At 35.5% G+C, this 27,164-nt stretch overlaps 1 protein-coding gene across 2 annotated transcripts; it reads left to right on the forward strand.

The window, feature by feature from the left end:
- Positions 1 to 23,891: 23,891 nt before the first annotated feature.
- Positions 23,892 to 25,108, forward strand: LOC137746534 (uncharacterized). Of its 2 annotated transcripts, XM_088685427.1 has the most exons (3): positions 23,892 to 24,550; positions 24,618 to 24,661; positions 24,796 to 25,108. In XM_088685427.1, exons 1-3 carry the CDS (start codon positions 24,047 to 24,049, stop codon positions 24,860 to 24,862), a joined length of 615 nt encoding a protein of 204 aa, XP_088541553.1. In that variant the 5' UTR covers positions 23,892 to 24,046; the 3' UTR covers positions 24,863 to 25,108. The 2 variants fall into 2 exon arrangements, with proteins under 2 accessions (XP_088541553.1, XP_068342653.2); XM_068486552.2 differs by lacking the exon at positions 24,618 to 24,661 and having other exon boundaries at positions 23,898 to 24,550.
- The last annotated feature ends 2,056 nt before the right edge of the window (positions 25,109 to 27,164 follow it).

The following is a 27,164-nucleotide window of genomic DNA, read 5'->3' on the forward strand; positions in this document are numbered from 1 at the left end:
CCAACCACCACATTCCAAAGCTAGACACCGGTCGCGAGGATAACAAGAGTTTCTGGACAAGGGTCAAGGTGCCTTATATTCACAGTGAAGGTATGTAGATCTACTTTAAAAAAAAAAAAAAAAATCTTTTTAGCTAAAATAGTCCCTGAGATTTGCATAACACATCACTTTGTACTTGAGATTGAAAATCAATAGAAATGATCCCTGAGATTGTCCAACATCCATTATGTTGTTCCTTCCGTTAAAACCTCCGTTAAGTGTCCCGGAGCTCTTGGCCATAAGTTTGGGCAATTTGCACAGCTTCGTAACTCAATTGTTTCTTAACCAAATTTGATCCATAATATATCAAAACGAAGATAGAAAAGTGTAGAACAAGATTAGACTATTTGGAAGCCCAATGACTGCCAAAGATGGCCGGAAAATAGCCTGAAAGGTGAATGGTTCGTGGGAAAACTGGAAAACTCGCTGGAAACTAGGTAAACTTTAAATGTTCATAATTTTTTCAATATTCAATGAAATCAAGTGATTCAAAAATGAAAATCATAAATCATACTTCTCAACAAGACAAAGAGAATGGTACATTTCTCGATGGCTAATTCACCGTGGTTTGGCCAGAAAACGGCTCGAAACTGGCTAACTCGAGACCAACACAACCACTTTTGAGCTGTTGGTGATTTAGCCATCGAGAAAGGTACCATTCTCTTCATCTCATCAAGAAGTATGATTTTCATTTTTGAATCATTCGATTTCGTTGAGTATTGAAGAAGTTATGAACGTTTAAAATTTACCCAATTTTCGGCGAGTTTTCTAGTTTTCCCGTGGACCAGTTACCTTTCTGACTATTCTCTGGCCATCTCCGATAACCATTGGGCTTCCAAATAGGTATAATCTTGTTATACACTTTTCTGTCTTCATTTTGATATATTATGGTTTGAATTTGGTTAAGAAACTCTTGAGTTATGAAGCTTTGAAAATTGCCCAAACTTTCGGTCAAGAACTCCGGGACACTTAACAGAGTTTTTAACGGAAGAAATGATGGATGGTGGACAATCTCAGGGACCATTTCTATTGATTTTCAATCTGATGGACCAAAGTGATGTGTTATGCAAATCTCAGGGACCATTTTGGCTAAATAGCCTTAAAAAAAAATTAAAATCAGACCGGGCTATACTCGTGAATTATAGGTCTTTAGGACTAGCTCTACCGACAAACTCAGTTGATTCAGATCTTCGTTCGCACGGATAGTCCACATATTTCGTCCGTATGGGAGAAACACTCAAACAAACAATAATAATAATGACCTAAATATTATGCATAATTAACCAATCTCATCCCACGTATTGTTTACGAGTTCCATCATCTACTTCTTGAAGATAATATTGTAGTGTGGATGATAGACAATCAATGGCCTCAAAAGTTTTGTTTTACTATAAGATGAGTCATCAGTGTATATGAAACTTACATTTATTTTCAAACAACGAATTCCGCACGTGGAGAGGTAGATCAATAGGAAGAGAGAGACTAAATCAAACTCAAACTCAAAACCACTTGAAAACCAACTATTAAAGAAGTGGGGATCAGAAATTGAACTCAAAACCACTTGCAAACAGAGGTTATGTACCATGTTAGACAACTAATAGTCATATTAACTTAAGTTATACAAAATTGAGTCAATAATATATACCAGATTTATCGTATTTCTTACACTCTTCACAAGTACATGATAATTTCATGTGAAACAAAGGAAAGAAACTGATGTGAGCAGGTGATTGGAATGGTAATGTATTAGATTCAAGTGTTTTTGTGTTGGGAGTAGTAGTTTTGTTTTTTCAAAAAATTATTTGGGAAGTGTTATTGGCACTCCAAAAATCTCATTTTACACTCCTCACAAGTGTATTTTTCTTTCCAAATATAGAAAGTTTGGAGTGTAGAATGAGATTTTTGGAGTGCCAATAACAATTCCCAGTTATTTTTTTACTATTATTAAAGAAGGGGGAAGGGTTCAAAACTATTACAATAATTTTGAGAAGGGAGAGTTTCGAATCAGGATATTGGACCACATGGGGAGTGGGAATTTGCATGGGGGCCAATATCCTAGTGGATAGCTAGGGAATTGGGTTTCCATCCATGCATCCTGGGTTTGAAACTTTTGCCTCCCTTAAATTATTGTATTAGTTTTAAACACTCTCTCTCCCCTTAATAATAATAGAATTTAAAATTTAAAAAAAAAAAAAAAAAAAAAAAAAGGGAAGGAGGGAATTCAAAACTATTACATTAACTTAAGAGAGGAATATTTTCGAAATTGGAACGCATGGATAGAAATTAGCACTCTATTCACAAGGATATTAAACTACTATAATAGAGTAATAGTGTTACTTAAAGTGATAGCGTTGAGTTTGAAGTCGCATCGCATGTATCACTACGAGACAGTAGCATACTTAGAGGGGATTTTGAAAGATATTTAAATAAAAGAACTGAAATAGATGAAATAGACAATAGCACTGATGTGCATCAAGATCAAACATTGAGACATTTCAATTCAACAGTCGTGTTCCAATTACCCCAACTACTGTATAGTTCCTCATATTCTCAACATATATTAGATGCACAAAAATCTCCGGACAAGTATAGATGGCTCTTGAAGGAAAATTTTGATCAACTTTTACCAATATCATTGATATTGTCCTCAATTATTGTGAAGTTTATTGCAAACGGTCTCGATAATATTATAAGTGAAATCTCTCGTATAAAAATTTATGTTTGTGAAAAAGATCAAACCGTGTTCAATTGAAATCCAATCTACAACCAAAAAAAAAAAAAAAAAAAAAAAAAAAATTTACAAACATCATTCACCCAATAGGTCATAGAGCTTTATATATATTCGCTGCCTTCCTAAATTAGGGAAGAAAATCCTCTTTGGATCCACATTATGGGGATCTTAGGGATCCTCACATCCTAACCGTTCATCGTATATCGTGCGGCCAGTTTTCGTCAGATACTATTTGTATTTAATTTTAAATAAAAAAATCAAATGATTTCTAACCGCACAATTCACCATGAATGGCTGAGATGTGGGGATCGTAAAATGGATCCGGATGGGATCCAATTCCCTAAATTAGTATGTATAAAACAACTTTGTACATATCTGTTAAGCAATATATGTTTATTTTTGGTTCTTCAACTTTATTATATAATTGTCCACTCCAATATTCCCTCGAGAAATCTTTGAGGTCTAGGGTGGATCTATTGTAAATGTTATCTTTGTCCGTTGATTTTTAAATATTATTTTAATTAATTCGGCCTCCTCACTAATTCAGAAAATATGGACACTCACGATTGAAGTGAAAAAATACTTTTTTTTTTCTCTCAACTAGCCAATCTAATTGATGAAAAGTTGAATTACTCAGTAGACAAATCTCTTGATTCTTCAGATTTGCGGAGATAATTTCCCTATATAATTGCCTAGCATTTTATTTAATTACAGTTGGCCATGTTGATCCCATGCGTGATTACAAGAATAGAGTTAACACACGACCTTAAATAAATAACTATAAACTATAGAAATTTATGTATCTATGTAAACAGAATTGGAAGAGAGAGAGAGAGAGAGAGAGAGAGAGAGAGATTGGCAAAGATTCTGGTTGAAGAAAAAAATGATTCTCATTAACTGTAATTGCAGATTACAAGGGATATATATATGCATCCATAAAATATCTATTCTATTGCTGAATCAACATCAATACATAACTAATTGTAACAACCTTAGCTTAATAGCTAAGCTAAGTACTAATCTAGTGCTTAATGCTCATGATAATCTAGTGGTCCTTCACTATCTTTAATACATCCCCTCAAGCTGAAGGAAGGGGATTGAACTAAGAGCTTAGATCTTAATTGTACAAATATGTCTGCAAGTAGTGATTTGGTAAATATATCAACAATTTGAAGTAAGGAAGCCACATGGTGAATGTTGATATGACCCAGAAGAATTTTTTCCCTAATGTAGTGATAGTCAATCTCTACATGTTTTGTTCTTGCATGAAAAACTGGGTTGAAAGCTAAAGCAATGGCACTTTTGTTGTCATCGAAAATACTTGGTGTTTTGAGAAGAGGAAATGAGATATCCTGCAGAATTTTACAAACCTAACTAAGTTCTGTAGCAGTATGAGCTAGTGATATGTACTCTACTTCAGTAAAGGATTAAGCGACTGTACTTTGTTTCTTGGCATTCCAAAAGATGAGATTCGGTCCCAGAAACACACAATATCCGCTAGTGGATCTTCTGTCCACAAGGCATTTTGCCCAATCAGCATCAGTCAATGCTGTGAGAACTTGTTGGCCTTTAGTAAGCCATAAACCCGAGTCAATAGTGCCCTTCAAGTACCGGAGAATTCTCTTCACAACCTACAAGTGAATAGTTCTAGGACTATGCATGTATTGGCAGACTTGATTAACTACAAACGCTAAATCAAGTCTCGTCTAAGTGAGATATTGGAGAGCACCAACAATGGATCGATAAGATGAGGGATCAGGGAAAGGGGTACCAGATTGATCCAGTTTTGTTGAACTAACTGGAGTCGTACATGGTTTGACCCCAAGCATATCAGTCTTCTTAAGGAAATTCAGAGCATATTTGGATTGATTGAGAAACAACCCTTTGCCAGACTTGTGAACTTTAATGCCAAGAAAATAATGGATATCTCCTAAGTCTTTGACTAGGAATAAAGCTTGAAGCTTGGAAATAATGGATTGACGTACTGTAGTGGAACTCCCAGTTATTATAATGTCATCAACATAAACCAATAGGAAAGTGATGTGAGAATTTTTCTTGAGGAAGAGACTTGTATCCAAGGATGAAGATGAGAAACCTAAGGAAACAATGACACTGTAAAAAGCTTCATACCAAGCTCTGAGAGCTTGCTTAAGGCCATAGAGAGACCTTTTGAGTTTACAAACATGTTGAGGTTTAGACTGATCCACAAAACCTGGAGGTTGAATCATATATACATCATTTTTAAGATAACCATGCAGAAAAGCATTACTCACATCCAATAGACAAAAGAATTATAATGGTTGTTGGTTAGTTACTAGGCTAAAGGTCTCGGAAAAATCAAGGCCTTCTTGTTGGTGGAACCCTTTAGCCACCAACCGAGCCTTATACCTCTCGATGGATCCATCAGCTTTGTGTTTTATTTTAAACACCCATTTGCATCCTACTAGATTGTAACTTGGATGTGAATATACTAACTCCCAAGTACCCATAGCTTGGAGTGCTTGAAATTCATCTGCCACTGCTTTCACCCAATTGGGATTCTTAAAAGCTTGATGAAAAGTGGTAGGTGTATGAGGGATGGTGGTTGTCAACAGAGGGTGGAAGAAGGTGCTTAGTGGCTATAAAAACTTTGGGTTTAGTTATACTAGCTTTAGCTCTTGTAATCATGGGATGTTGATTGACTAGAATAGATGAAGTAGGCTGTGCAATTGGTGAAGGAAATGAATTATTTGTGGTTGTATGTTCTGGTACTAATATAGGAGATGGTGAAGCAATTGGTGAAGTAGCAGGGATGGGTGAAGTGGAAGGAATGGAGGTAGGGTTAGGAATAGGTATAGTGAAAGAAATGGGATTAGAGAATGTAGTAAAGATAGGAAGAGAAGGAGAAGGCAGGGATGAAAACTATGATTGTTTAAAAGGAAATGAAGTTTCATCAAACACCACATGCCTCGAAATATAAAGTTTGTTAGTGACAGAATCTAGACACCTATACCCACTGTGATTTAACCTATATCGCAAGAAAACACAGAACTTACTCTTTGGAACCAATTTACTGGAACAGTAGAGTTGTAAACATGGTAGCATGCACACCTAAATGTCTTCAAAGTGTGATACTTAGGAGTAGCTTTGAATAACAATTCCCAAGGGCTAACAGAAGAAGACTGAGGAGGCAGCCTATTAATCAAATAAACCAGTTTAAAATGCTTCTATCCAGTACTAAGATGGTAAGCCACTATGAGAAAGCAACGTTCTGCCTATTTCAAAACATGCCTATGTTTTCTTTCTGCACATCCATTTTGCTCAGGAGTGTGGGGGCAGCTTAATTGATGAGTGATTCCATGAGTATTAAAGAAACATTGCAAAGTGGCTCTTAAGAACTCACCCCCTAAATCGAACCTTAAACATTGAACCTTACTGTCAAAAAATGTTTGAACTTTCATAACAAAATTCTGAATAACAGAACACACATTTGATTTATAATGCAATGGATATAACCAGCTGTACTTAGTGAAATCATCAACTAGAATTAGGTAATATTTGTATCCAGTACAAAAAGGTGTGGGAGAAGGATCCCATACATCAACATGAACAAGAGTAAATGGTCGAGTTGAAGTACAAGGCAATGTAGGAAATGGCAATTTAGAGGTCTTCCCAAGTTGACAATCTGAACAAAAAGACTTCTGAGAAACTGAACTAACAATAGACAATTGACATTTATTCACTACTTTATTTAAAACTAGACTAGAAGGATGTCCCAATCTTCTAAGCCATGTATTGATATCATCTTTGGCTATCATTAAAGCATGAGGCGAGATTGCAATACCAGAAATACCATTGGAAGCATTGCAGTAAAAAGGGCACAAACCACCTTCACTGGGGCCCTGGAAAAGCATCATCCCAGTTCTTAGATCCTTGATGTAGAATCCAAAATGATCAAAAGTCAGTGAACACCAATTGTCATAGACAAATTTATATATTGACAGGAGATTATGAGAAGCTTGAGGCACTAATAACATATCATGAAGTCTTGAGGCACTAATAACACATCATGAAGCTTAAACACAACATTAGGAGTGCGAATTAAAGCATGGCCAGTATAAGAAATACATAGACCTTTGCCATCACCAACATAGAGTTGTTATGTGCCATTGTAGGGTATTGCAGAATTCAGATAAGCTAGATCAGGAGTAACATGATGTGTAGCGCCAATGTTAGTAATCTAGTAGCTTGGAGAATGTGAACCAGTCATAGCATTCAAACCCATAAGAGAAGGATTCTGAGTAGCAAACTATGAGAGACGACCACAATAGAGAGTATAATGGCCATATTGATTACAAAGTTGACATGGCATGAAACGACCAGAGAGAAATGAGGGTTGTCCAGACTGAAAACTTCTAGAATTTTGGCCAGAATTTGTTCCAGAAAATAAGGAACAAGAAGGATCAGGGCCAAGAATACCTTCAGAGTTATTATTTGGGCGATGGTCACTAAAATTGCAATTCGGATTGAAACGATTGCAATTCTGATAGTGATTGCGGTTCTGATTCTAGTATCTAGCTTTAAAATTACCTCGGAAGGAGTTGGAATTAGAAGATCCTTGCTAAGCAGCATAAGCATGAAATGGTGCAGATGTAGAGGATGAAGATGCTCGAGTTTTGCATTTCTGATCAGAGATATCTCCTTACTAAGTAGAAGTCCAGGAAGTTTATCACTATTAACAGACTTAGTCTTTGTTTCATTCGAATCAACAAAAGATTCATACTCATCTAGGAGTCCAGCAAGAATATAAGCCACAAGATCCGAATCAAAGATTGGTTCTCCGTCAACAGAAAGTTTATCAGAGATGTCTTTAATAGAGTTAAGATAATCGGTCATGAAAGCATCACATTTCTGAATGGTTTAGATTTTAGATCGGAGACTATGAAAATGAGTGTGCGAAGCTCCGGCGAAGCAGTGTTCAAGAGATTGCCACAAAGAACGAGAATCTTCCATTCCAATAGTCAAAGGAAAAAGATCTTCAGCCAAAGTGGAGTTGATCCAGATTGTCAAGATTTGATCTCGTTCACACCACAATTCATACACAGGATTGAGAATTTGAGATCCAAATGACTCACGAACAAATTGAGGAGGACAGAGATCGTCGCCATTGATAAGCCCTAAAAGCTTGAACCGTTTCAGAACGAGAAGAAACAAGTTGTGCCAGGTGATGTAGTTCTGACGATTGAGTTTCGTCGAAACCATTCCAGCAATATTTTGGATGGTGATCATCGCAATCGATGGAGGTACAATATCAAAGATATTGCCAAGAGGAGTAGGACCATAAGATGTAGCAGGAGAAGTAGAATCAAAGGAATTCAGGGTAGTTGCCATAGAAATTGCAGACGAATTGCACAAGAGAGAGAAGAGAAATTATGTAAGACATGTTTGGGAGATGAGAAAATGCAAGAAATCAAGAAACGGGAAGCGGAGGATCGACGTCGGTGGACTCCGGTGAAGATACCATGTAGAAATTTATGTATCTATGTAAACATAATTGGAAGAGAGAGAGATTGGCAAAGATTGTGGTTGAAGAAAAAAATGATTCTCATTAACTGTAATTGCAGATTACAAGGGATATATATGCATCCATAATATCTATTCTAATGCTGAGTCAGCATCAATACATAACTAACTGTAACAACCTTAGCTTAACAGCTAAGCTAAGTACTAATCTAGCGCCTAATGCTCATGATAATCTGGTGGTCCTTCACTATCCTTAATATAAACTAGTAATTGTGGTAAAAGATGCCACTAAAACGCATCAGTTACTACACCAACAATTCGATTCTCCACTACTGAAATCCACTTTAAATTCCCTCTAAGTACAGAACCAAAACATAACAAACCAAACCAACAACCGAGCTTGCCCACATCTAGTTACATTTCCATTTTCCATCTGCTCATCAGAGTACAGTTTTCTGCTTAGAAAGTAGAGAAAACTTTAAAACGTAATGGCCATAGTGTGTTGCATGCAGGTGCAGCCTGACCAGGATATGACGGTGGACGAATTCAAAGCATGGATTTCCCGGTTTGACAGTGATCACAACGGTCAGATTAAACGCGAGGAGCTGAAAGAGGCTCTTGGCAGCCTAAGGGCTTGGTTCGGGTGGTGGAGAGCTCGTCAAGGAATGAAGGCGGCAGATTTCAACGGCAATGGCCAAATCGAAAATGCCAAAGAGTTTGAGAAGCTTGTGAACTATGCACAGCAGCGTTTGGGCATGAAAATTCATGAAAATAATGAGTGGTGACCTTTTATATATAATGCATGTGTTATATGCTTGTAGGATTTGATTTTGCTGAACACAAATAAAATAATTTGGTGTTGTAATGTTGCTATTAATTTCTTGTTTTTTTTTCACGCTTTTTATTTTTACTTCTTATGTTAAAGTTTGATTTAGTCAAACAAAATAACTTGTACGTTATGTGTGTCTTACAAATCCTTACATATATATTGAAAGAATGAGGGTTTATTTCTCCTAATGATATAATTTCTTCGTTTATGGATAAACAGTACAGATTTTGTTTTGTGGTACGACAATATTGTAAATATTTTCTTTTTATTTCAAAGGATATAGCATGAGTGAAGGTGAAAAATGGATCCTGAAAATAGAAACAAAGAAGACACGAGAGGAAATAGTGAGGAAAACGTGAAACATGAACAATTTTGGTCGCTATGGGCATGGTTCGTTAATCTTCTGCGGTCACATAGAACACCAAAACACATTTAAAAAGGCTGAAGGAACCAATCCATGACTTGACATAGGTAGAATGCTACCTCCAATTCCCTGTATGTTTGATAGAGCCGAAAAATTAAAATTCTCTCACACTGATCGAAGTATGTCGATTACTCTCCAAATCGTACAAGATAGTTACCGCTTATCAACCGGCTTTCTAACTTTTATCTTCAACAAATAATCCAGCGTTCAATGCGGGTCAAAGCATATAATATGTGGGTTGGTTAAATGCTATAATCTATGGGTTCTATCATCTCTCTTTTTTTTTTTTTTTTTTTTTTTTTTTTGCATCCAAGCTTCTTTTGTTTTATGGAACAAGCGCTTAGATTATAGCTATGTATCATGTATGCAACCTCAACTAAAAAATAAAATAAAACACAATACTTAGTTCATTGTCAATTATTATTATGCCTCCTATTTGCAATATTAGATGAATAAAAAGTAAGTTGTTTCATATTTTTCTACAACTACTTCGTGTTCTTCTCTAACTTTTTTTTAGCAATTTTACTTTGCCGCATGCATATCATGTGTGAAATTACTAGTATAAAGAAAGAACTCAAACATGTGTATCTTGGGCCCGTCACAAAGCATGAGTGTGCATCCATATTCATGTATGATTTAGGTGGAAATTGTCACATGATGCATGGATGTAGAAAATAGTTTCACGTTTAGTCGTGCATGCGGCTAAACTGAAAGCTATAAACCTAGAAAAATATGCGATCCGACTTATTAACCAACTTGCGCACAATAAAAGACTTAAAGATTAAAGTACCAATTGTCACTTAATACTACGGTCTAGTGATATTTTTTTTCATTTGTAAGTGAGAGGTCTTAAGTTCAGTTATTGCCAAAGGCGAATTTAAATCACATTATTGCTAGTCTATTGTGAGACTATAAGCCCACCCACTCACTATAAGCCCACCCACTCAATTCAACATGCAAATTTATCTTTACACCCATGTTTTCACATTAGAAACTACCCGGATCAGTTTCATGAAGATCCATGTTAATTAAATCCATTAATCTAACTAAACACAGTTGCCATGAGACTATGAGAGTCAAACCAAATTAACCAAACCCTAGTTAGTTTAGCAAATGCATGCATAATTTGCAAGCCGACTTGCAATACTGGGAATAACAGCTAGCAAGCATGCACGGAAGTTAGAAACTGAGAAATGGAAACTCTTTCAGAATATATAAAATAAAATTAATAATAAGATCACAAGACTAATTATAAACACTCAATAGTGGACAGACAAATAAAATAATAATAAGATCACAAGACTAATTATAAACACTCACCAGTGCACAAACAAAATAAAACGAAGTGCAATAATTATCATGTTCTCACATGTTTGCAATGCATCTACATAGCAAGACTACTAATTAGATATGAGTAACATTTGAACGTGTTAATTAAAGAATTAAAAGAACTTTAATTACTTATTAAAAGGGATAGTTAAAAGTGAAGAAAAACACTTGATTTAGAACTAGGTGTTGATCTTGATCAGCTGCTGCTTCTTGTTTTGGCAGCAGTAGTAGCAGAAGTAAAAGTAAGTTTCCAGTAGGTGATGAGTAGTGTTGGAGATGGTGATGGTGGTGGTGGGGTTGGTGGATGGTGGTGGTGGTGATGAAGACGATGATAAAGGTCTATGAGAGCGTCTTAGGATTTTTGCGTTACTGGATGTTTAGGGTTTGATGATTAGGTGGGTTTATTGATATTTTATTTTTCTTGTTAACTTCATCTTGTACTTAATGGTAATTATGCAATAGGATAGTGTTGAAGTATAATTATTGGAAGATATTGGAGTGATGGGAAGATATGCATGGGACATTATGAAGTGACTGATGGACCTTGTTGTCATGGGTATGGTCCCCGTAATGGCTCCCTCAAATTAAGGATTGGTTAACTTATTGATATGGTTTTTAGTTGTTTGATGTAATCCCTTGATTTAAGGATGTTGATAGCTTTAGGGTTTACCTAATTGTTAGAGTTGTTTAAGGAAAGGTTGTTTGGAACCAGTTCCCTTTTCCTTCTCTTTATATTCTCCTTGTACTTTCATTCATCTATCCATGAAACATACAATTCAAACAAACTTAAAAGTCAACATGGTATCAGAGCAAGTTTTGTAACCTGCCTCTGGCCATTTTTCTTTCCGCTGCATCTTTCCTTCAACCTTAAGCCATGGCTGAAGAAGATTCAGTAAATATTAAGGGTGACATCTCGCATACCTCTCCTTCAAATTTCTCAGACATTGAGGTTAACACAAATCAGCATTTGTGTTCAGCCTTTCTAAATGAGTACAACTACCTACCGTGGTCTCGTGCAGTTTCACTTGCCCTAGGAGGAAACGGAAAGCTTGGCTTTGTAAATGGAAGCATCGAAGCTCCTGAAATCACCTCACCAACTTATGAGGCTTGGCTATGCAAGGATTAACTCATTATGTCCTTACTTCTCAATACTATAAAGAAGCATGTCGCAAAAATTTTTAGTTACTCAGAGTCCTCACGAGATTTGTGGAACTTAGTAAAGGGCATGTATGGAAATCAAAACAACCATGCAAGAGTGTTTCAACTGAAGAAAGACATTGCAAGCGTTCAACAAGAAGGGAAGTCCTTTGTGTAACATCTTGGCAGCCTCAAAACTACTTGGAATGAACTGGATGTATATCTTCTACACACCACGGATGCAAGTATCCTACTAAAGAGAGGTGAGGAAGACAAGATATACCAACTTTTGGGAAGCTTAAGTTCTAAGTATGAGGATCTCAAAAGCCACATACTTATGAGCCAATAACTGCCAACCTTCAAAAGTGTGTATGCTACTGTCCAACGTGAAGAAGCTAGAAAGAAAGCTATGAATGGTGAGATTAATTAAAGGCTAACTGAAGCTCGAGCCTATGCTGCAAACCAAAAGGTATACAAGAGTAAGAATACTCATCTTAAGTGTACCTACTGTGATGGTATTAGTCATGTGGAGGAAGAATGGTTGATTCTTCATCCCGAGTTGAAGCCAAAATTCACCAAAGAAGGGAAGATGATTCCCTCAAAACACTTCAAGAGTCAACATGCAGTAAACTTCACCTCCAGGGTCTCTCTTGGATCCATGGACTTCGTTGCAAGTCCTGTGACCTTCATAAACGAATTTGTGCGTATTTGCAAACCAAAAGTCATGGGAATGCTGCATCAACCTCTCAAAATGAAGATGGAGGACACACTGCCATGCTAAGGTAGTTTGCAGGGTTCCTTGCAAATAACAAACCTGCAACGCATGAAGAGGCCTCAGGTATACTCAAAGCTTTCTACACTGTATTAGAAACAAACACTGAATATGATTGTTGGATTATTGACTCTGGTGCCACTGACCACATGACAAACAAACTTTCAAATTTACATGATTTTCAAGCATTCAAAATATCCTCACTAGTGTCGATTGCAAATGGAAAAAATGTGTCAGGTTTGGGTAAGGGAAGAGCTAGTATATTCACAAATAGTAATGAGTCATTAGCCCTTTGTGTTCCCTCATTTCCTTTCCAATTACTTTCAGTAAGAAAGATTAAAAACTCCCTAAACTGACATGCCATTTCTCACCAAACAAATTTATTTTTCAAGATATCATCACCAAGAAGATGATTGGTGAATGGTTCCTTCTTAATGGTCTCTACTACCTGTGCAAAAAATATGTCATGCCTATAGCCCTTCAAGCCGGACCAAAGTATTTTGAACATCAACAACTATGGCACCAAAGGCTTGCTCACCCATCTGAACTTGTTTTGTCAAAGTTGTTTCCTATGTTTTGTCAGTCACCACTTAAATGTGAAACATGTCATTTTTCAAAGTCAGTTAAACGAAATTTTGGCACTTCTATTTTTAAGACATATAAACCATTTGAGATGGTACACACTGATGTTTGGGGACCTATAATTAAATCAATGATGGTTATAAATTTTTTGTCATATTTGTTGATGATTTCACCTATACCACCTTTCTATACCTTATGAAATCAAAAAGTGAGGTTTTTTGCATATTCAAAGATTTCCATAACCTTGTACAAACTCAATACAACTCAAACATTAAGGTACTTAGGTCGAACAATGGCACTGAGTTTCTGTCCAATAACATGGTTAAGTACTTGAGTTCACAATGGATCATTTACCAAACCAGTTGTGTAGGGACACCTCAACAAAATGGGGTATCAGAAAGAAAGAATAGAGACTTACTTGAAAAAACTCGAGCATTAATGTTGCATATGAATGTTCCCAAGAGATATTGGTCACATGATGTTCTCACTACTACCTATATAATCAACAGACTTCCAAGTAGAGTATTAGGGTTCAAAACTCCATATGAAACCCTACACGATAAGGCAATCAACTTGGCAAATTTTAAAACCTTTGGTTGCAGCTGCTTTGTTTATGTGCAAGCACCTAATCGTGACAAGTTAGAAGCTAGAGCAGTGAAATGTATCTTTGTTGGATACTCACCAACTTATAAGGGATACAAATATGTTAATCCTCTCACGAAGAAATGTATTGTGTGTAGGGATGTTCGTTTTGATGAAACAATACCCTACTATAAAAGAAAAGGGACTCATGATGATGAAAGTGAGACATTGAGTGATTTGTTTCCCCTACCAAGAGTCACTGATCACAATACACTAGAAGAGGATCATCTTTCAAATTGTCAAAACATTGAAGAATTTCAAGCTGACTTGATTCCAAGTGCGGGCCAATTACACTCTCAATCAATTCATGAGCATACAAGTGAAGGGCAAGCAAGCTCAACCTCTTCACAGTCAACCAAACCTCAAGAGGCCAAGAGATATCTCATTCGAACAAGAAAGCCACCAGCCAAGTTGGTGGACTATGTTACTTATGCCTCAAGGCATCCCCTCACTGAGACTCTGAATTACAACTGTTTGTCAAATTCTCACACTGCGTTTCTCATTGAAGTTGCAAATAATGTTGAACCTAGCACATATCAGGAAACAAATCAATCACCACAATGGAGGAAGGCAATGACGGAGGCATCACAAGCCTTGAGTGATAACCAAACCTGAAGTCTTGTTCATTTACCACCTGGCAAGAAGACGATTGGTAACAGATGGATATTCAAAGTGAAATTCAAGGCTGATGGCTCGATCAAAAGGCATAAAGCCAGACTCGTTGCACGTGGATTCACTTAGACCTTTGGAATGGATTACAAAGAAATCTTTGCTCCAGTAGTCAAAATGAACATTGTCAGAGTTATTTTGTCTGTGGCAGTTAATCATGGATGGTCATTGTATCAAATAGATGTAAAAAATGCATTTCTTCATGGAGAATTGCAAGAGGAAATGTACATGCAACCACTACCAGGTTATGGTCAAGCTCAAAATGGTATGGTATGCAAGCTTCACAAGGCTATTTACGGTCTAAAACAATCTCCAAGAGCTTGGTATGCCAAGCTTAGCTCAGTTTTGGAAAGGGCTGGTTTTCTCAGATGTAATGCAGATTCCTCTCTATTTGTTCGAACTAGCACAAAAGGAAGGTTGATGAATCTTATCTATGTGGATGATCTTATAATCATAGGTGACAATGCAACTGAGATTGCAACCTTGAAGCAATCTCTACATGAGACATTTTCCATCAAAGGCCTTGGGAGGCTACAGTATTTTCTTGGCATAAAAATGGCTACTTCTTCCAAAGAGTTCCTAAATCAAAGGAAATATGTAGTTGATCTTCTCAAGAAGAAAAATCTACTTGATTGCAAACCTGCAGCCTCTCCAATTAACAGCAAACTCAAGCTTACCATAAATGGGGAAGCTCTTCATAATGTGAGTTATTATCAAAAACTGGTTGGTAAGCTAATTTACCTCACCATCACTTGTCTTGATATCACCTACGCAGTGGGGATAGTTAGTCAGTTTATGCATTCTCCCACCATTAATCATCTCAACATTATTAAACGGATTCTTCTTTATCTTAAAGGGTCTATTGGGAGAGGAATTATAATGCAAAATAACCAATCTACAAGCATAAGTGGTTACACTAATGTTGATTGAGCAGACAATGCCATTGATAGAAGGTCCATGACAGGTTATTGCATGTTTGTGGGAGGCAATATTGTAACCTGGAAAAGCAACAAGCAACATGTCATTGCTCGATCAAGTGCAGAAGCTGAGTATCACGCAATGGCAGCCACTGCATGTGAGCTTATTTAGCTCAAAGAACTTCTATCTAATCTAAGGTTTCATTGTTCCAACTCTATGCCTCTCATGTGTGACAATCAGGCAGCCATGCACATCGCTACTAATTCTGTCTTTCATGAAAGAACGAAGCATATAGAGGTGGTTTGTCATTTTGTTCGATCTTAGGTTCAATCTCAGGTCATTCACACTGTATTCACTCGCAGTTATGATTAATTAGCTGACCTTTCACTAAAGCACTGCCATCTGCTCAGTTTCATCATCTTTTGGGCAAGCTTGGCTCGATAAATCCCCTTGATCCAACTTGAAGGGGGGTGTTGAAGTATAATTATTAGAAGATATTGGAGTGATGAAAAGATATGCATGGGACACTATGGAGTGACTGATGGACTTTATTGTCATGGGTATGGTCCCCGTAATGGCTCCCTCAAATTAAGGATTAGTTGACTTATTGATATGGTTTTTAGTTGTTTTGATGTAATCCTTTGATTTAAGGATGTTGATAGCTTTAGGGTTTACCTAGTTGTTAGAGTTGTTTAGGGTAAGGTTGCTTGGAATCGGTTCCCTTTTCCTTCTCTTTATATTCTCCTTGTACTTTCATTCATCTATCCATAAAACATACAATTCAAACAAACTTAAAAGTCAACAAATAGTAAAGACATTTCATATTTAAAGTATAAATTAGGTGTAAAAAGAGGTTATATGGGTTCAAATAAAATTTCCCTTCTATATAGCTAGGCAACATTACATTTAGAAACAATAATGGTTGTATTATTAATCTAGGCAGCATTCCATCTGCCGCCTCAATAAATATGATTAAGGATTTAATTTGAAATTTGCTAAACAAGCTGCTAAATATCTTATAAAATTTTAGCGAGTCTCTAAGGAATATGAATGTCTTTCTTCGTTGCTTGGATCATGACTATTTTTTTCTATTTTTTGAACAAGGAGCGATATTATCTACACTAAGGGATTGGATGAGTGGGTTAAGTCTCACACTAGCCATAATAATGTAGTTCAAATTTACCTTTCGCTATAATCGAATCTGACCTCTCTCACTTACAAATGAAGAAAAAATTCACTAAACCATAATATTAAATGGCAGATCATGACTATTTAAATTCCTTAAGAGACCTAATTAAGTTTGGTTAGTGTCATATAAGCCCAAATGATCCAAGTTCTTGGTAGGTTGCTAGTTAAATCAGGCTCAGGTACAGACCCAGTAATGGGGCCTTGCGTGACCAGTCTTTTTGTGTTTGGGTTTTTTGTCCATATACAAATATGTGCTTATAGGTATCGACAACGTGTCATTTCCCCATTTATTTTGGAAGAAAAGTGTGTTGTTTATTGTCATGACACCACAAGGTAAGGTTAAACCATGTGATTGACAGCCATGTCTTTTGCTTGCAAATTGAGTTTCAAAGCTCATAATTCTCTCTATTGTAATTAAGTTTGGTTAGTGTCATATAAGCCCATATGATCCAAGCTTTTGGTAGGTTGCTAGTCAAATCAGGCTCAGGTACAGACCCAGTAATAGGGCCTTGCATGACCAGTCTTTTTGTGTTTGGGTTTTTTGTCCACATACAAATATGTGCTTATAGGTATCGACAACGTGTCATTTCCCCATTTACTTTGGAAGAAAAATGTGTTGTTTATTGTCATGACACCACAAGGTAAGGTTAAACCAAGTGATTGACAGCCATGTCCTTTGCTTGCAAATTGAGTTTCAAAGCTCATAATTCTCTCTATTGTTTTAGAGATGTGATATTTACACATCTCTTTTTATTTCTTACACACCTTTTTAATTTTCAACTGTCGGATCGGATGAATTGAAGAAGATCAAATGACAAAAATTAACGAATGGTGTATGAGAAGTAAAAAGAGATGTGTGGATAACACACCCCTTGTTTTATCCATAAAATAATAGGAACTTTAACAAAAAACTCCCGATATTTTTCACTTTAACGAAAAATCATATTTTTACACTAAAAAGTCAATCATGGTACTATTCACTTTACTCTTTATTTTGTCTTTATCGTTAAAACTCAAAGCTTTCAAGCCATTTTCATTAGTTTCCCTTAAAATAATTGCATAGACACAAAATTTCATCCACAAACGTTGGGAAGATTCATGAAAAATAAGACTTTTTTTTTTTTTAATTTTATTGCTAAGAGTTTAGGAAAGTAGGTTACTCTCATTATCAGTGTCTAGGAATATTTACAATCTTGAGCCAGAATGACTTATGTGTAACATCCCACATCGCCCAGGGGGAGTGGATCCTATAAGCCTTATATGTATATTCTCATCTTTACCTAGCATGAGGTTTTTGGGAGCTCACTAGTTTCGGGTTCCATCGGAACTTCGAAGTTAAGTGAGTTCGGGCGAGAGCATTCCTAGGATGGGTGACCCATTGGGAAGTTCTAATGTGAGTTCCTAGAAACAAAACCGTGAGGGCGTGGTCAGAGCCCAAAGCAGACAATATCGTGCTACGGTGGAGTCGCGCCTGGGATGTGGTGGGTGCCTAGGCGGGGATGTGACAATTTGGTATTAGAGCCAATCCCTGGCCGAAAGTGTGCCAACCAGGACGTCGGGCCCCTAAAGGGGGTGGATTGTAACATCCCACATTGCCTAGGGGAGTGGATCATGTAAGTCTTACATGTATAATTCACATCCCTACCTAGCACAAGGCCTTTTGGGAGCTCACTGGCTTCGGGTTCCGTAGGAACTCCAAAGTTAAGTGAGTTCGCGCGAGAGCAATCCCATGATGGATGACTGGGATGTGACATTATGCGTGACACTTAATTTCAAGCTACAATTGATATGGATTTACGTAGGATTTACAGATTGCGCACTAACAAGGATTGTTGGCAGCATGACTCAAATCTTGGTAAGGCGACACACAAGATAAAGACCTTACCAACTGAGTCATCTCTCATTGGCATAAAACTTGTGTTTTGTTATAAGAGAAAATGACCATAATTATGGTTATGCTAACATAATCACAATCATCCTTGTATTTTGTTGTGTAAATTTTCTTTAGGGGTGATTTTTAAGTGATTATTTAACTTTAATTAAAATGATTTAAAAACTTTGAATTTTAACAATAAAGACAAAATAAAGGGTAAAGTGAATAGTAATATGATTGACTTTTTAGTGTAAAAATGTGGTTTTTCGTTAAAGTAAACAGTGTGGGAGCTTTTCGTTAAAGTTCCCTAACTTTTATTGTAATAAAATCAGCCAGTAATCCATTTTTAATGCTAATTCATCTTTCATGCGTTATTTTTTTATTTATCATATAATGATTTTTCAGACAATAAAGAATATTTGGAGAAATTAGGTTCTCATTCCTCTTTTTGTTACTTCATTGACTAAAACCTTATTTCATTTTTATTTTTTATGAAGACACTAAAGTTTTAATAAACGTCATTAATTATTTCAAGAACAAATTTTTTTTTTCCTAAATATATTCATTTATTGTTAGAAATGTTACATAGGGTATATTTATATTTATGGCTAAATTTTTAATCTTATATTTTCATTTTTAGTTTGTACCCATTTTTAATTTGCAATCCATTTTTAATTTGTACCAATTTTATTTTTAGTTTTAATATGTACCCATATATTAATTTCTTTTTGTGCCCATATTTTTTAAACTTTTATTTGTATTTGTACCCATATTTTTTAATTTATTTTTACCCATTTTTAATTTTTCTAAATGTACCCATGCTAATTATATGTATTTATTTTATGTTTTAAAATATATCAATAGTTATTTTTTGAAATATGTTAATAATTATGTGTGTTGACACACCCTAACTGAAATCAAGGCGTACTGGCTACGTCACACATGACGACCAGCACGCCTTGATTTCGGTCGGGGTGTGTCATGTGTACATTATTTTTTTGCTATAATTTTGTGAAGAACAATATTACTCTATTATTGATTTTTAAGTATTTATTATATTTTAAAAATATTATTTGAATTTTTTTAAATTTCATAATTTGTGGGACATTAAATGCATAAATGCATGAGTTAAATCTCTTAAAAGATGCTAAGGACCCCAATCAAAATATTTAAACAAATACGGTTTCAATCTAACAATTAGGCTGATTAGGGATCGAAGCTAAAATGACCCATAATATTTTATTTTTACTTTAAATACAGAATGGCACGACTAAGTTTGAGTTTGGATAATCCTATAATATGGTTAGAGGAACCCTCTGATGTAATCCTAAACTTTCAATCGAGTTTGGTGTGGGAAGTTTTTTTTTCCTTCGACCATATTGAAATTTTTAGCAAGATTTTTATCGAGGCGTATTGTATGCATTCTATCCTCAATGATGTACATATTATTTTCGTTTATAATGAATATCGTACGATCCTATTTATAAATCAAGAATCTTCTTACAAATAAGTTACATATCACGCAACAAATAATACATATTTCTTTTCTGTATATCGGAATGGATTCTACGTAAAGCCCATGCTCATGTTAGACCTACCATAGGTGACGTGTACTATATCCAAAATGACAAGATGCCTTATATTAAAAGCCTAATCTGAAGAAAAGACAAGATGATAAAAATCCCCTTCCTTCATAAACCAAAGAAAATACTTTTATTTAATAAAATATTTAAGTGAGATTATCTGTACTTAATCGAGTTATCTATACTTCTTATTGAATATTTGGGTTCACTTTTCTTGGGCCTTTCACATCAAGTCGAAAAAAATAAGTGTGATACTAATGTATTAAACTTATATAAGAATCGTACACTTCTACAGTAAATTAAAAAAATTTAAATATGATACTAATTTATTAAACTCAAGAGTTTAATATATCAAACTCATAGTTGTGATATATATTGGACTCACACTAGTATAGTGTGTTATAGAAATTAAGCTTATGCTTGATACATATATATATATATATAAGTATCACACTCACCAAAACCGCTATGAAAGACCTACATGAATAATACTATAGCAATCACATTTTGGTAATCCTTGGGTTACCAAACAAATACAATGATTCATCGAAACAAAGAAATCCATCTTGCTACGGGCCAAAGACGTAGAAAGAAGCTAATTAAAAGCATTTAATCCACGTAATTCAGTACTGATTTGAGACTGCTTAACTTTTTTCATAAGCAGGGGTGAAAAAAAAACTGGGCTCTGATTTTGTTTGACAACTCAATCAACCCCTTCCCCCCCCCCCACTCCAAAAAAAACCCTTTTTTTTTTTTTTTTAAAATCATGGCAGTTCAAAGTAGAAAAGTGAAAGCAGCAAATAGTTGCTTTCAAAAACTAGCTTGTTTCAAAATACACGGATGAACAATAGCTATTAATGAAATTTTTTATATATTGCAATCCTACCCTCCCTTTCCATCGTTACATAATCACGATATTTTTACATAAAAGTTTACCAAATATTTTTACACTGTTTTTTTTTTTTTTTTTTTTTGGTTAAAAACACTTTTACAATTAAGGTTTACTAACCACTGAACTACTTTATTTTATTTTAAAATTATTTATTCTCATAGTACAATATAAGTAATTTTTTTAAAAACATTGGAATATCAAACTAGCCCTCATAATAAATAATTTCCAAAAAACAATTAAACTCAGGATGCTAATAAAATAGGCTATTTTTATGGGTAGATGATTTCAAGTGTAGAAAAAAAGGAACTTTAACGAAAAGCTTCGGTACTATTCACTTGAACAAAAAATCACATTTTTATACTAAAAAGTCAATTTTGGTACTATTCATTTTACTCTTTATTTTGTTCTTATCGTTAAAACTCAAAGTTTTCAAACTTTTTTCATTAGTTTTCCTTAGAAAAAATGACAGCATCCTACTCTATCAATGAAATATTACATGGTCGACATGCATCTGCTGAATAAAGAGTTGAGTGAGCGGTTACTCCAACGGTTAAATGGCCATGAGTGCTATAGGTGCTAAAAAACCCTTCCTCTTCATCAAAGTAAGATTCTTTTCCTTCTTATTATTATTCCCTTCAAGCTTGGTCTCTATTCCTCTCACACATTATTTTTTTGTCTTATTATCTTTATAAAAAAAATCAATATAAAATGTTGACGTGATTTAATCATAACCATTCAAGTATGAGAGAAAGAAAGAAAAGAGAAATTAGAAGGGTTTAGAATTTTCTTCCTCATCATAAATTCAAAGAAAGAAATGGTGCCGCTCTGTCAGTGGCAAACAGCAAACTAGCTCGGCCACCGATGGCACAATGCCACAATCTCAGGAAGGACACTAGCTTCTGCACGTGCTCACGTGATCTCTTCCGGTACATACAAGTAACAATGAATAATAACATAGATATGGCGCTAGGGTTTTGCATGAGACGTACAATTAATAGGAGCATTCGCAGATGGCCGCAGTAGCAGAAAGTAATTATACATGTGCATTTGGTCCGTGTTATGTTCTCACCTATTCTCTTTTTATTTAACAACTTATAATTTAACTCATTAATATTATAATTAATAAAAAAAATAATAGAAACACCCCAATTTTTCATGTAAACAATATCATGTTCTTTGTCCTCCTTCCTCTAATTAGTTCACCAGTCTCTGTAATTACCAAAAATAATCAAATTAATTTTTACCGAATTAGCAAATCCTCTTATTCCCAACCATTCCGTTAATTTGAATAATATTATTTATGAATAATTTTTAAACAAAACTAATGAAATGGTTTGAAAACTTTGAATTTTAACAATAATGATAAAATAAAGAGAAAAACGAATAATAACATAATTGACTTTTTAATGTAAAAATATAATTTTTTATTAAAATAAATAGTACCGATAACTTTTCATTAAAGTTTCTTAATTTTTATGGAATGCAACTATGCAAGGCAACCCTAATCACGTGGTCCCTTTGACCTGTCGATATCGCCAGCTCATTCACTGCATCTGCTTATCCACTTAGCAGTCAAACCTCGGTCAACGATGACAAAGCATGCCAACCCCTTCTGCTCTCTGCCCTGACGCTGTGTGTCCCAAAACTTGCACTGCATTTCCTCTCAACATTCAAACCAATTTTTCTCTGCTTCCACCTCTTTAATTTACCAAAATAAAATACTTTGTTTTTTATATGAACCATATTTTACTTCAAACCAATTTAAATTACAGAAAAAAAGAATTCGAATTTGAATTCAAATATTTGTGGTTGGGAGAAGGATTTTCTGATTTTCTAATCTCTTTCCACTTTTCACATCTCCTACTTGAACGATTACTGTTAAATCATGTCAATATTTTATATTAATTTTTTTTTTATAAAGATAATAAGACAAAAAACAAAAATGTGAGAGGAAAAGAAAAAAATGGAATAAAAATAGGAAAAGAGAAAATCTTATTCCCCAGGCTGACCTGGCCCCAAGTTTATGAGTACTCAGTTTGGCCGCTCATGCAGTGTCCGCCCTCCTTCCATTCTGATTTCTGAGGCTCATCTTTTTTTCTGGTTCTGAAAGTTTAGTGTTTTCACATTTTTGCTATCTCAGCAAAACCTGCATCCATGCTTTGCATTATCAATGCCGCATTCCCTTCTTGTGAAATCCCTGATCCTGCCAGCCTTTGCTTCCAAGATCATCACATCCAAATCAAGAAAAAATATATGCTATTTAATTAATTAGAAAAATTATTTAACAATGACTCATAAAATTATCCTACACCAGACTGCAGCATATCCCTAATTACCCTCTTCTTTTTTTTGTCGAAAGTGTTTAAAATCTTCTACTCTTAAAAAATTTGATCACCTTCTGAGAACCTGTACTATTTGTACCTATACTGTTGTTCATTTGTAAATTGGATTTTAATTGTTTAACCCGAAGGACAATTTCTTAGAATCTTCATGAGATACAATATTAACATACATTATATATACACGAACCGTTTAGATTATAAATTTATAAGATTACATCGTACAAAGTGATTGGGGTCGTATTAAATTATCAACTGAATCTTCGTGAAACTAGGGTTCGATATATGATTGGTTAGAGAGCTTCTTTTTTTTTTTACCCAAGTCCAAAGTACTGGAATAAAAAGGAGTATAGTGTGCTTCTTGGCAACTTCACCCACATCCAAGGAAAGCAGTGAAAACATTGGAGACTGCATCCTCCTTCAAGATTTAATAGGTCACCGTTCAATTTATCATGTCATGACAAGACGCATCACATCAGGCATGCATGCATAAAAATATGTACAAAAAAATTAAAAAAATCACCATATCAGATATAAATACACGCATATACATGTTGGGTTTTGACTTGTATTTACAAGGGGTTGTTTTGAAATCTGATGGCAGCCTGCTTAGAGATGTACAACTCATCAGAGCATAAGCATAAGTTCGCTCCTCCTCTTCCTCCTCCGATGAGCCCAAGAATCTCCTTCTCCAATGACTTTGCAGATGCCATCCACCATGAAATCCGGAGGGAGGTGGCGGCTGCTCCGCCTGCTGTCTCCTCAGATTTTGAGTTCTCTGTTTCCAACTACTCCATGATGAGCGCTGATGAGCTCTTCTCCAAGGGCAGGCTGCTGCCCTTCAAGGACGGCTGCAGCAGCCAGACGCGGAGGAGCACCACCACTCTCAGAGATGAGCTGCTCCATGGGGAGGATCACGATGATGACGTCTCGTCATCCAGACCGCCGAAGGGTGCAAGGTGGAAGGGGCTCCTCGGAAGGAAGAGTAGGTCCCACATTGTGTCCAAGAAAGCTGAGAAGAGTGACGGAGATGGCAGAAGGTCTGGACTTGCGGTGGTTCATGAGGAAGCTCAGCATCATGCTAATATTAAGACATCACAGGTGAGAGAGAATTAAACTTTTCGTTACACCCGTTTTGTCCTTTTTAATTTTGAGTTTTATATAACAGGTGTGGGTTAGCTCAGTTGGCCGAAAACATAATGGTTTAGCTAGGTCAGCTAGCTACCTCTTTGCCTCTGAGTTCGAATCTGCTCTCCTTTAATTCTAGTACTTTAGAATGTCACTTTGTCGAAGAAAAAAGATTTAAGCTTTATATGACATGGTGGTGGTGTTATTTTTTGTTGCAGGAGGTGTCGGACGAAGGAGGGTCAAGTTGGAGAGATGTGGAGATTGGAATATAGAGGGGTATGCTGATGAATTTGTAGAGGTGTGGGGAGTACTTTTTTTATTTTTTTTAACCTCTTGAAGGCTTAGAGAGAAATTAAGGAGGATGATTATTGTTACTCTTGTATTTTTAGCGCTGTTTTTTGGGTTAAATTTAGAGGGGTTGTGGTTTCTGTTAGTGATTGATCGTTTTTTATTAGGGCTCTCTAATTATTGTCTGGTGTATTTTGATTTCAAAGTTTGATCTGTTTAGTTTTTAAGGATTGGAATTTGGTATTTTTGGCTGTTCATTGTACAAAAATGTTTGCAGTTGAAGAACATTTTTTTTTTTTTTTTTTTTGGTTGAAGCAGTTGAAGAACCTTTATGCAATCAAATGTCAAGCTCTTGTTCCTCATATTTTTGGGGGTACTCCCACACCTTAATTTCATAGGGAAAATGATTAGTTTTTTTATTAAGCACACTTTTTGTATTTCATTTTTGACATATTCAATCCGAATGCAAATTGGGAATGAGAAATTCACTTTTCTAATTATATCAATAGGGCTTAATTACACCGGTGTTATTGAATTTGTACTCGTGTTTTACTTCAATTCAATTTTCAAATCTCATTTTCCTCACCGAAGCATACTAGAATTTTCGATGTACGCATGGTTGATAAATGTGTTAGGCAACAATGTCTAGTTATATATATCAAAAAGGGATTGGTTATGACGTTGTCCTTGAATTTTTACTTGTGTTTTACTTTATTTCTTCAATTCAGTTTTCAAATTCTATGGTCCTTGCCTTGCCTTGGGTCCCACTTTAGCTCATTTGTGTCAAATTTTTCACTAGTTTTGACGATTTTATTGCATCTGAATTAACGAATTAAGACAATTGGATTGACCATAAATTTCAAAAATTAAACTCAATAACCAAAGTAACAGGGTACAAATTCAAGAACTAATTAACCCTGACAAGGAACTATGACCAAGTTGCATTGTTGTCAATTTCGGTTTCAAAAAAATTAAATAAAAAATTAAAATGAAATAGTTATCAAATCACCTTTAAATTCGACGACAAAGATCAAAGAAAAAAAATGAATAGGAGATGGGATAAATGTGACAGATGGTGCAACACAGCAACATGCAGAGTGCTATAAATGTGACAGGGAAACAGATCATCTCTAGATCTCTTCTATCAAAGTCCACAGATCAAGTGATCCGGTTCTTTGAAATTTGATCCAACAGTTAAAAATAGAGCTTATTTTAAAAATTATAATAATTTTAGTTGTTGAATCAAATTTTAAGGATCCAAATTACTTGATCTGTAAACTTTGATAGAAGAGATCTGAAGAGGATCTCTTTCAATGTGACAGCCCAGCCACGGCTATTGAACCTTTAGGCCATCTCCAACTGAAGGGTCTAGAGGGCCAGAGGGCCGAAAATGGCCCAAAAACGGTCTCCAACCGAGGGCTAGGCTAGAGGGCTGTGGAATCTAAGAGGGACCCATGGAATTGGAGAGGGCTGGAGGGCTAGCTGCAAACAGCCAGCCCGAGGCTGGCCATAAAATATAGCTTTCCTGTCGGTTATAACCAACAGAAATATATTTATATTAAAAATTAAATGTATTCTTATTGCTTAAAAAAAATTTTGAATACAACGGCTAGTTGTATTCAATTTTTTTTTTTTTTTTTTTTTTTGGTTTTTTGGGCCAGTTATCGTTGTAGTTTTTAAATTTAAGTTGTTGGATTTGAATTTAAGTTATTGTAGTTTTTAAATTTAAATCATAAATTATGTTTGGCCCTATGCCTCTTGGGCCCTCGGTTGGAGACGATTTTTTGTGGCAAGGCTAAAACGAGCCCTCTGGCCCTCTGGACCTCGGTTGGAGACGGAGGCAAATATAATCATATACTGTTCATTAAAATATTAATATCTTGAAGAATCTTGGAGGGCCAGAAGGCTAAAACGAATCCTCTAATCAACTTTCGATTGGAGATGGTCTTATATATAAATTCTCGTACAGAAAGATACATATGCTATCGTCAGTCAGAGGAAGAGGCAAAGGCTGAATCTGGAGAGTGTCACGTGCAATGCAAAGCACTAAAGGAGAGGCCAACAAAATCAACTGGTCAAAACCCCAACAGAGTTACAATATTGATGGTCAAAATCTCAAAGATCCCACTGCACCACTACTACTGGACACAGACTGGAGCTATTAAAGCATGCACCTAACCGTCACCAAGAGGTCGATTTCGTATGAAACAAATTTACTGTTATCGTGACGTCTCAAATTATTAATACCAAATTTCTCCCATGTAAGATTCTAAATAAGAAAACATACAAGAAATAGTAG

Source organism: Pyrus communis, chromosome 2 (assembly GCF_041283825.1).
Source record: "Pyrus communis isolate YQ-2024b chromosome 2, ASM4128382v1, whole genome shotgun sequence".
NCBI classification, from domain to species: Eukaryota; Viridiplantae; Streptophyta; class Magnoliopsida; order Rosales; family Rosaceae; genus Pyrus; species Pyrus communis.